General features: G+C 36.2%; 1 protein-coding gene across 1 annotated transcript; it reads right to left on the minus strand.

Annotated features, from left to right (window-relative positions):
• abcg2b (ATP-binding cassette, sub-family G (WHITE), member 2b) lies at positions 1–10,367 on the minus strand. Its single transcript, XM_051894188.1, has 15 exons — positions 9,476–10,367; positions 8,362–8,421; positions 8,147–8,264; positions 7,792–7,947; positions 5,843–6,000; positions 5,510–5,661; positions 4,819–4,902; positions 4,566–4,708; positions 3,626–3,777; positions 3,454–3,543; positions 2,391–2,515; positions 2,093–2,247; positions 1,915–2,004; positions 1,747–1,799; positions 1–483 (listed from the first exon to the last, which is right to left on the minus strand). Exons 1-15 carry the CDS (start codon positions 9,646–9,648, stop codon positions 336–338), a joined length of 1,857 nt encoding a protein of 618 aa, XP_051750148.1. The 5' UTR covers positions 9,649–10,367; the 3' UTR covers positions 1–335.
• Positions 10,368–11,837: the final 1,470 nt, after the last annotated feature.

An 11,837-nucleotide genomic window follows, 5' to 3' on the forward strand; every position in this document is an offset into this window, starting at 1 on the left:
TTTGTCTCTTATCTTTTAATGAATTGTTTTATTTAATAATTGTTTTACTGTTTAATTTTGGCAGAAAAGCATTTAAATAGCCTATAATACACTTCAAATACAGATATATTGCACAACATGTTTTTTTTTTTTTCTTAAATTAGAAGTTGCATATTTACAAACAGGTATCAGTGTCCATCCCAAATAAGACAAGATGAATTATTAAATTCAAACATTATAATTTACATAGACAACGGTGTATTAAACATACAACAGAAATGGAGTTGATGCAAAAACATGACTTTTATGAAATTACATTGTGCTTATGAGTCAGTCTGTTGTGAAGAGAATGTTCATTATTTCCAGCGGTTGATCCTGCGTAACTGTATGTATGCAAGTGTCATACACACCAGTATGATGCCCAGAAGAGCCACCTGGTTCTGCCAGAAGCCCCACACACTGTAGTCGATCCCCTGAGATATCAGGTACATCTCTCCTGTTAGTCTGACCATGAGAAAGAGATCAAATATAAGATGTAAAAATCTAGTTTTGGTTGTCACAATAAATAGTTTCAATTTTAATTGCTCAGTGAAGATTTAGTTGAACAATGACTCAAAACAAACCCTTTATTGTGTTGTGCCTTCAAAAGTTTGGGATTGGTAAGTTTTTTTTTAAAGTTTATGTTACTGTATTTTTTATCAAATTATGCAGTGCTCAGCAAGACTGCATAATTTGATAAAAAAAAAAAAATACAGTAAAATATTATTACAATTTAAAATAATTGGTTTCTATTTTAATATGTAATTTATTCCTGTGATCAAATCTGAATTTTCAGCATCATTACGCCAGTCTTCAGTGTCACATGATCCTTCAGAAATCATACTGTTTTGCTGCTGAAAAAAAAAATTGCTTAATATTTCTGTAAGACATATTTTAAAGATTCTTTAGTAGAAAGAACAATGTAAAACTCATTAATGTCACTTTTGATCATTTAATGAATCCTTGATGAATAAAAGTATGAATTTCTTAAAAAAAAATCTCACTGACCCCAAGCTTTTGAACAGTAGTGTATGAAACTAGTATTAAGCTAGTGTATACATTCCACGTGCGCGAAGGTCCACGTGACGTAAAAATCGTCATCGGAAGGTGTACGCGGAGGCACTAGGCTACAAAAGCACAACTGCGCTGCTGCGCATGCGCTGGAAAAACTACATGGACGTCGAATTTGAAGAGAGGCTGTGTTAAAAAGTCTGTCGCTACCCGCACCTCTACAATCCATCGTTAAAATATAAAGACAGCAAGATGTGTAATAATAATGATGCAATAATCCATGTTTGTTTACTTTTCAAGCCGATCTACTGCGCATGTGTGGAACACGTCCGCCGAGCGGACCCCAGCATACACTTTCAGTAGTATAGACGGGTTTTTCTTGTATAAAAATACTGGGTGCGTGCGCATTCTCTGGGCAAAACCACTAGCAGGTGTTATGCCGAGTTCTGCTTGCACCTCACGGGAGGTAACAGTTATTTATGCTGAGAAAAGAGGTGGATGCAAATCTCTGCAGGTAGCCTACAACATCTGTTCTGCCGAATCTCTGTGATGACGGTGCACAGAAACCCGTCTATAAACACAAGTAGTCCGGGTCCGGGCTGGAGTATAATCGAGGCTTTGTCATGATATGCAAGAGGTTGTCTAACTTCTGTGTTATACAACTCTGTGAACTTTCACTGAACTGTCATTACACTTTTATCTGTATAAATAACTTACGTATCATTCCCACTGTAGAAGACCAGCCCTTTCATTTCATTTATAGTCACAGCCTATAAAAGAACAACACACAAGTACAGTATAATCAGAACTGTGTATATAATCTGATAATGTGTGATGATGCATTTAATTTCCTTTTAATTAATTTTGCATTCAAAAATTACTTACATCTAGTCCATATTTGAAGATACTGACCCACTTGAGCCAGGACAACCAGTTGAGCATGTAGTTAAGATTTACTAGGAACCCTCCAAACACCTTCAACAAAGAGAGAGAGAGAAAGATGGAATAAGAAAGAATGACAAAGACAAAGAACATATGTGCAAGTGTATGATGGAAATCTGACCATCATGAAGACAAAGGGCAAGGCTACGAGGATGTTGGCCATGGCAAATGAGCTCACGCTGGCACTGACCAGGAACGCCAAGCTGACTCCCGCCAGACTGACCATAGACATGGTCAATGCAAAGCACAAGAAGGATGTGAATGCTGGATTCAACCCTGTTGACAAATATATATGTACACTTACTGTGCATAATGCATATTCAAGTTTCATTTAGTACACAACACGTGCTACTGATAGCTTTAATGATGTGCCAGATGTTTAGCACAATAATAATATATTATGTGACACGTGTGCTTACCCATCATATAGTAAGCAATGCTGGAGAAGATGAAAATTGGTACAATGCGATTTGGTAACAGATCCACAAACACCTTGGACAGGAAATATACTGATGTTCGGTAATATCCCCCTGAGTTCTCATGCCTAAACCATACACATAAAACACACTTATATTTTTTGTAAAAGAAAAATGAAAGGGGCCATGACATGGATTTTTTAAAATTATTTTATTATGTTCCTTGAGCAACAAAAATCAAGCTCCTCTTTTATCGAAATCCTTCAACATTTCTCTTTAAAAATTCTTGTTTTAGACTTTTCATTCGTGATTATTGTTTTGATTTGCTCTATCCTCTGCGCGTCCACGTTCATCAATACGTCATGTGTCGGGTCAGAGGTCACTCTTCTGCTGCAAATTGATACGTACGGCCATCTGCTGGAAGCTAGTTATTATACTTATAATAAAGTTTTAAATTTGGATATTTTTCTTACAAAAACCAAACGGTTCGCTTCAGAAAACCTTTATTAACCCCGCTGGAGCCGTATGGATTATATTTATGATGGATGGATGCATTTTTTTGGGCTTCAAAACACGCCCCCCATTCACAACCATTATAAAGCTTGGAAGAGCCAGGATATTTTTAAATATATCTCCGATTGTGTTTGTCTGAAAGAAGATAGTCATATACACCTAGGATGGCTTGAGGGTGAGTCATTTTTATACAGTATATCAAAAGATCAAGGCAAATTTAATTTCTCATGTCATAACCCCTTTAATGAAAGGAAATTTCATTAAATACATACAGAATCTGGACACATAAACTGCAGTGTTGTTATTGTTAACCAAAACTATTAAACTATTAAAAATCCTTTTCATTAATTCAAATAAAGCTGAAATAAAATAAAATACATTATTAGACGTAAACTTAAAAATCTTAAATGAAAATTAGAAATGTTGTATACTAAACATAAATTAAAATGACAAAATCACATAACAGAATAACTAAAACTTAAATTAAAATTAAAGTTTTACAACAATTACAACCATAATAGATGATTTGAACAACTGATAATGTCATACTCACACAAAGATTGCTCGTTCGTTAATGAAGAGTACAACTGCTGATAGATTGCCAAACACCATGTTGATGATGAGAAAGAAGAACGCTCCAATCCTGCACACAAACATAGAGAAATGAAACTGTAATGATGGATGGATGGATGGTTGGATGGTTGGATGGATGGATGTGACAGTACCTGTTCTGTAAGGCTTCAGGAAGAGTTAAAGGCATCTGGTAGTAGATGAGTCCAATCAGTAGAGCAAAGATGATGTTAAGTGCCAGCTGAGCATATGAGGTCTGAGGATTCCTGAGAACGTTCAGCGTTGCCCTCCAACACACCACCTTTAACTACACACAAATACACATATTTATCCACATACACATGTTCAGGTAAACATGCACATGCACATACATGTATATCGACTATATTGTTTGTGATTGTGGTTGCTGAATAAATACACTTATGCAACCTCTGTGTGACAATACTAGTCTTTTTTCCTGTTGTTTTAATAGAAAAACATGAAAGTAATTTGGAAATATTGGAATTACTATTAGGAATTTCACTGTTTTCATTTTTTAAAGGAGTTTCTTATTTTACCAGTTTTCATAATGTACAGAGTGTGGTAATTTATATGATAAATAGCATATAATAAATCAGGAAACTAGATTAGGGATGTGTATGAGTTGATATTCCCTTGATTTGTGCTTATAGGTGAAAGTAACGACGTCACAGATCCTGCATTGATTAAATAAATGCTGTTTATAATGAGGATGACATTTCAAGCTATGAAATTTGCAGGATGTTTTAATGGTACAAAGATCACTTATATGTCAAAAGATCAAGGCAAATTTGGCAAAACATTTGACTAAATATGATAAAAACTAAAAAGTACATTTGACACAGGACTAAGACTAAATTAAAAAACAGCTGACAAAGTCAACACTACAATTTGTCTTCAGTGGACTTCATGTTACAACTGTCCGAAAGACAAGGTTTATGGCTCACTGTTCACTTCACCCATAATTGACCTGATAACAACTCTGAGCTAAAGTTGAACAGTCTGTCATGTTAATGTACCAGTTAACCATTTACTTGAAAACACACACCTAAAAGACTTTTTTCTTATGAAACAAACCTGGTAGAAAAACGAGGTGACATAGGAGGGTGCCTTGCTCTTGGCTTCAGATGAGGGATCTGATGGTCCAGCGATACATTTCAACTCCTCGTTGATAGAAGCACAGTACTGAGACTCCCTGTAAAGCTCAGCCAATGACTTCTCTGAGGAAGAGAGAGAAACTTTCAATCCACTCAACTCATGTGACTGAACAATACCACAAAACATTGATTACTTTATATAAGTTGCATATGTCTCAGTTTCTGTGTATCACCTGTTGACATTGAAGAAGAGGTCTCGCCATTTGTTATGTCCAGAAAGAAATCGGCAGGGTTGTTGAAAGCCTCGCACTCATAACCTAATCAACAGAGTTGAATTTAATAAGATTTGAAAATATGAATGGCAAATATTCTTTTTGGTAACACTTTATTGTTATCCTAACCCTATAGTAAGTATATGTAGTTAATTAATATTACTCAGAACTTAAATGACACCTTAAAATAAAGTGTAACCTTCTTTCTCTATTATATAGCTAAGGCATTGTAGTAAAAATATTAGCCTTCTATGAAATATTGTAGTTATTGTAAATTTTGTATTAATGCACAAGCAAAAAAGGCTTTTAGAACATTATTTATTATTATTGTCATTTATTTTATTATTATATGTCCTTTTTAGTTGATTTTATTAAACTCTGGCACCTTTTTTTGCTTTTTATTTTTTCATGCTTCTTTATTTCATGCATAATTTAAACTATGTAAAATACTGTCCATTGTCCTTTTTTACCATAGTATGATTACTATATTTATATATCACAGTATGTTACTCCAAGGTATTTCAAAGAATATCTTAGTATTACCAACTTGCTAGTGTTAAAAAAACCTTGGATGATATAAATAAGTCTGATATAAATTTTTCATTTAATTCATATTTATGTGACCAGCATATTAAATGTGTGGATATTTTACCCAGACTCTGGAAGTAGTCCATGGCTTTGCCGGCAGGGCCAGCATAAACGGTTTCTCCTTTATGGAGAAGTGTCAGATGATCAAAGAGCCTGAAGATTGAGTAACGCGGCTGGTGGATCGAGAAAATTATAGTTTTACCACTCCGTGACAACCTTAATGACCAGAAAAGAGAAAGAGGGGAATTGAAGAAATAAGATAAAATGACATGAACATAAAGATTTCAAGATCATCTGGTTACCAAACGAGCAGAGGTCATGTAGGTATTATATTTGAGTTAGAAGTACATAATGAACCAGGCGATGGAGTGTTATTAAATAAAGCACACGTCTGTACCTGTGCAAGAGAGAAATGATGCTGTTAGCTGTATTGGAGTCGAGGCCTGTGGTCGGCTCGTCCAGGAACAGAAGAGTCGGAGATGTAATGAGCTCCATACCAATGCTACAGCGCTTTCTTTCTCCTCCTGATACACCTCTTATAAACTCTGTACCAATCTGGAAGCAATATATTTTTTATTTAATATATTTAAATGACATTTAACAATTTTTTTAAGGTAAAAATATTTTAAATTGAATACCATTTGAAGCATATGGAAACTTGTTTCCGCCACGGAATAAAACTATTTAAATAATTTCAACTTTTTATCTCACAACTCTGACTTTTTTCCTCAGAATTGCGAGATATAAACTTGCAATTGCGAGTTATGAAGTCAGAATAGCGAGTTATAAAGCCAGAATTACGGGATATAAGCAATTCTGACTTTTTTCAGTTCTGAGGGGGAAAAAAGACATAGGCTAGGCCTATATTTAAAGATATTAACTCGCAATTTTGAGGAAAAAAAAAAATCAGAATTGCGAGACATAAACTCAGAATTGTGAGTTTATTAGTTGCATGCAGTTATTGACGATGTCACTGTAAAGCAGGGGTCGGCAATTAAGTTTGGCATCGGGCCAAAAAAAATTTTCGCCACTAGATGGCGGGCCAGAACATAGTTAAAGGATAATTTAAATTAACTGAGGAAAAATGCCACTAGAATTGCCTGTGGCAGACTGTTACAGTGTCTTTTGTAACTGGCATTGAGCTGTTTCTCTGTGTTAAATCCTGTAGTAGGACATTCATTAACAAAAAGCCACGTTTGTGTGGCAGTGTCTGGGTTTTACACTGGATAAATTAATAAAGCAGAGTATTGGCACGTAACCTGGCAAGTATCTTCATTCACCAACTTGCAACACAGACCGCCTTGCTAAAACACACATATGTGGGAGATGCGGAATGGTTAAAAATAACTCAAAAAATAAAAGAGGACTTGGATAAGCCCATTAATGGCATGTTTGAGTCATGCTCTTAACGAACTAGGTTTTATTTCCTCTTTCCATATTGTGAATAATAAACGTGTATCATTTTAATTTGCTTGTTACACAATGGAGCCTAACTTATTGTAACTTATTATTATTTGACATAGCCTACTTTTACACTCAGAATTATTCCCTGGCATCCTCACATACTAAACTGCATTTTGTTGTCGCTGTTTTCAAAGAATATAACATCGTGTCTACACCGGACGCGAGCGTGTCTACCCAATCAGTGATATTGACTACACTGGATGCGGCACGGTGCGACGCGAGTCACGCGACACAACACAACACATTCCTACCAAAATAATCTGGCTGCGGGCGCGGGCCAAATATTATTGCTGGAGGGCCACTTTTGCCCGCGGGCCGCCGACCACTGCTGCAAAGAAACACTTAACGCATAGACTGAACACATAATACGCATGCGCATTACGTCACCGTTTTCACAAATTTGCGTTTTTGTTGTTTGTTGGGGACGACAACAGTATAGTTTTCAAAAATTTGCACTTTGAAACTCGTTTTCAAAAGTTTGCATTTTCAGGCCTCCAAAACGCCATTGTCGTGTAAATGAACGGCCAAAATTTATTTCGGTTTTTAGTTGAAAACGGTGTTGTGTAAACTCCCCCTAAAAGATTTTGGTGGCCTTGTGACCCTGACAGGCATTTTCCAAATATTAATAATATTTTAAAACTAATCTTCACTATTTCACTACTTTTTTTATTTTTTCAGACAAAATTAAAATGAAAAACAATTAAAAGATCATACCCAATTAATTAATAACAATTTTTTTCAATATTTTTTATCTTTTTAGCAAGACTTGTTTTCCCTTTGCGGTCTCAGGACAGTTACATTTTTGAGTGTATGCCCCACAAAACCAACATCTAAATGAATAGATCTGGACATAAAAAAGAGGCAGTCGCATTTGAGACCAACCTTGGTGTCTGCACAGTCCTCCAATCCAAGCTCCTGAATGATGCTCTCCACTTTTTTTTCCTTATCAGCAGTGGAATACTGTTTCCTTGGCAACCGCAGATTTCCAGAGAATAAAAGATTCTCCCGCACAGTCAGAGTTCCCATCAGGACATCATCCTACGGAAGGAGAGAAGCAGACAGACAGACATATAGCAAAGAAAATGCTGGAAATTAAACCAATTAAATTAATGCAAAATATTCCAGAATAGGAGACAAAAATAATTCTCTCACACAATAATCTTCCCTTAACATTTGCATGTGTCACACAACAGAGCAGAATATTCCTTTATCATCATGAGAAATTCTGCATTCTCACCTGAACGACATAGGCAGACATGAGACGGAGCTCAGAGGTCACAACCTTGTTGTCAACCAGAACTTGTCCTGAACGCAAACCACGAGGATCTTTCCTGCCAGCGATCACGTCTAACAACCTTTACACAAAAAATAAAGGTTAGAAATTGTGCATAGTAGCCAGCTTGTTGTCAGTTGTAACTAATCTGTAGTCTGATGATTATGTGAGCTTCTTACGATGTTTTGCCGCTTCCTGTTGCTCCCATGATTGCATTCAGTCCCGTTTTCAGGATTCCACTAAAACAGGAAATAGCAAAACAGTCTTATATGTGCACTATTATAGGTGAAATATGTTTATTAAATAACCTAAAAATGTGAGTTTCACCAATGAAAGTAATTTGTAAGAGTCAAATTCGCTTTATACTTTTCATATACACTAGCGTTCAAAAGTTGAAAGAAATTAATACTTTTATTCAGCAAGGATGCCTTAAATTGATCAAAATAGACAGTAAAACATTTATAAAAGATTTATATTTCCTATAAATGCTATTCTTTTGAACTTTGATAATACATTGATAATAATAAGAAATGTTTCTTGAGCAGCCAATCAGGATATTAGTGTGATTTCTTAAGGATCATGTGACACTGAAGACGGGAGTAATGATGCTGAAAATTCAGCTTTGATCACAGGAATAAACTACATTATAAAATATGTTAAAATAGAAAATTTATTTATTTTACAGTTTTTACTGTATTTTTGATCAAATAAATGGCACCTTGGGGGCATAAGAGACTTTCAAAAACATAAACAATTTTTACCAGTGCCAAATTTCTGAACAATAGTGTATAATTTATTATATAATATTATGTTTTCTTGTGTTCTGACATAAAAAAAAACTACCATCACAGTTCCTCAACCAAAGCAAGCAACTGATTGCTGCATATAACACAAAAAATGAAACATGAAAAAACAACCAAAAACTTTGGAGAATTACAAATTCAGCACTTCTTTTTTTTTTCCGTTCTAATCTCTAAGCATCTGAACTCTAGACAAACTTTGGGTGATATGTTCAGCAGCATTGGGTCAAGAACCATTTCTTTTGCAGATATAAAAACACTGAAACACAGAAAGACACTGATACGCACATGCATATCAATTAAAGATAACTGTTATCTGTGTCAAAATAATCTGCAATCTATATTTGACTGCACAGCGGTATGTTTTGCTGAATATGGTCTATGCGAGATGTAAATCTTATGAAGCATGTAAAGGTCAAGCAAATAAGACAATCTGATCTAACTGCTTCTACAGCACATCAACATTTGGATACTCACACACACAGACACTAACCTGACATTTTTTAGGATGTCTCTCTCTGGTCCTCTCTTGCGACACGGTCCACGGCTTTCTCTAATGCAGTAGAGAATATTCTGGTATGTCAGAGTTGGGCCTGGCACTTTTACAGACACCTTTGTGCCATCACTCTCCCAAGCTGGCAACATTTTTATCTCACACACTTCCATGGCGCTGGAGAGCCTGAAGCAGAAAAGAGGAGAGAAAAAGTGACAAGCTTCCAGGTGAAATGAGCATTCAAGAGTCTACTGATGCCCCTCCCTTTCAGGACCTTCCTCCAGACATTAATTGCCCATATAACCAGGGGTCACTGACTGTGCGTCTCCTGTCAAAGTCCTCGCATGCCCAGTTTTTACACCTCCTGCTATGTAACACCGGCACTTAAAGTTGATAAGGCCCCAACTTTGCGCGTATGAAGATGAATTATGCCATCTAAGTCACTGGATGACATGTCATATTATTCAACTGCTCCTGCACGTGCAAGCATGTTAAATCACTCTGCTCCTCCCCTTTATGTTATCTTGCTTTATCTTACTTTTGTTGTGGGGTCAAGGTGACTTTCTTCAAATGTTTAAAATGTCTAAGAGCATTAAAATATGAGTGTCACTCCTCAAAGATGTTACCAAACAATCTGTTACATCCACCAGTTGGAGTGCCCTTGATTTACACTAGGTGGCACTCCTCTCGACTGCCGTACTAGCTCATCACAAACTCCATTTCCCATGACCCATTGCCTGGACTCATTATGTGTGATTATATTCAGCTGTGTCTCATTATCCTTGTTAACAAGCCCTGTGTTTGTTTTTGTTTTTTTGTCATTCATTGCGAAGTCTTGTATGTGTTACACTGCATTTCTGAGTGCTCTTTCTTGGTTCCCTTGTCATGGTTTATGGTCTTGATCTCTGCCTGTGTCTTGGACTCTGTCATTGTTTGCCTTGGTTTTGGATTCATGGATTATGAATTTGGATTGCCCCAATAAAACTGCATTTGGATCTTCAACCAGTGTTTCAGAGCAGTTTGTAACACAATCTTTAACAGCTCAGAGTGTGTAAAATGTTTGAACATTACATTTTACCTATAAGAGGGAAAATGTCACTAATTTTAATGTTAAAGGCACAATATGTAAGATTTTTGGATTAAAATATCCAAAAACCACTAGAACAAAGTTATATATTTTGTTGACTTGAGTGCTTACATTATCCTATATGTTTCCAAGAATGTTTAAATCCAGAGATATAAGCAATTTTAACCAGGACACGGACCTTGTCCGTGCGTCGTCTATCAATGACATCATACCTGAGTTATCCTCAATTTCCGGATTTATTTTGTAGAAACCATGGAAACACCAAAGATGCTTTAATATATTATGTGTTTTATTAGACAGGTGAGCAACTGTTCGGATACATTGATCAACAGAAAACTAATCATGTTATATAGCTCAACAGTAAGTCTTATTGTTTAAATCTTGTTTTCTTGATTTACAGTGAGTACATGTTTTACCATGCCTAATATCGATCTAGCTTACTGCAGTGTGCAACAAGTGTCTCATAGTAGCCGCCGAGCGAACGCACATTATAACAACTTTCAGCACGCAAATGTAACTAATATGATAAAACAGCACTGCGCACAACTGGAAGAACCGGAAGCACTCATCTGCGGAATAATAAAAGCTCCACTGCTCTCGAGCCTTGTCGTGTTTTGCGCTCATCTCTCATTAGCAATCGCTCCAGCTGCCTCGTTCCACTCCAAAGGCTTTCAGCCACACCCTGCTTCATACTACAGTAATGTTAATAAATCTTTAATACATTAGCTCATCCATGAATATGATTTCTTTCTGAGTCCTGTTGTATTCTTTTCCACCGGCTGTAGACATGAAGACAACACCTCTCATGATTACGCGAAATCAAGCCGTCATCAAGCTACGCCTTTGTTTTGAATAAGCGACCTCTAGTGGCGAAAAATTACATATTGTGCCTTTAATGGTTTTCTGGCAACATAAAATTTTGACTTTCTACACTCCTGTTCAAAAACAAACAAAAAAGGGGCAAAATATTTATTTACCATGGAAATAGCCTTCTCCTTTGTTTAAGCCATGTGGATAAACTTGCGGACAGCTTTTTACAGGAAGCAGAGTCAGTGTTGTTCCACGCAATGTTAATGGCTTCAAACAGTTCGTGAGTAGTTAAAAAATGTCTTCCAGTTCATTTGAGATTAATGTGAGACTCAAATCTGGACTCTGAGCAGGCCAAAACATGAGCCTGATGGACTTGTTCTCAAGCCACTTCTTGGTTGTCTTTGCAGTTTGGGCAGGAGCATTGTCTTGTTGAAAAATAACATCTGATCATTCCTCTTTAGATAA

The sequence above is a fragment of the Ctenopharyngodon idella genome, chromosome 1, assembly GCF_019924925.1.
Source record: "Ctenopharyngodon idella isolate HZGC_01 chromosome 1, HZGC01, whole genome shotgun sequence".
Lineage (NCBI taxonomy): Eukaryota > Metazoa > Chordata > Actinopteri > Cypriniformes > Xenocyprididae > Ctenopharyngodon > Ctenopharyngodon idella.

What these genes read in the sequence shown, in the direction of transcription:
- abcg2b (XM_051894188.1), bottom strand. Translation starts at nt 9,648, where the DNA reads ATGGAAGTGTGTGAGATAAAAATGTTGCCAGCTTGGGAGAGTGATGGC. An exon ending in TGTCTGCCTATGTCGTTCAG is followed by an intron (nt 7,948 to 8,146) that starts GTGAGAATGCAG and finishes CTCCTTCCGTAG; the next exon opens with GATGATGTCCTGATGGGAAC. An exon ending in TGCCCTTTGTCTTCATGATG is followed by an intron (nt 2,005 to 2,092) that starts GTCAGATTTCCA and finishes TCTTTGTTGAAG; the next exon opens with GTGTTTGGAGGGTTCCTAGT.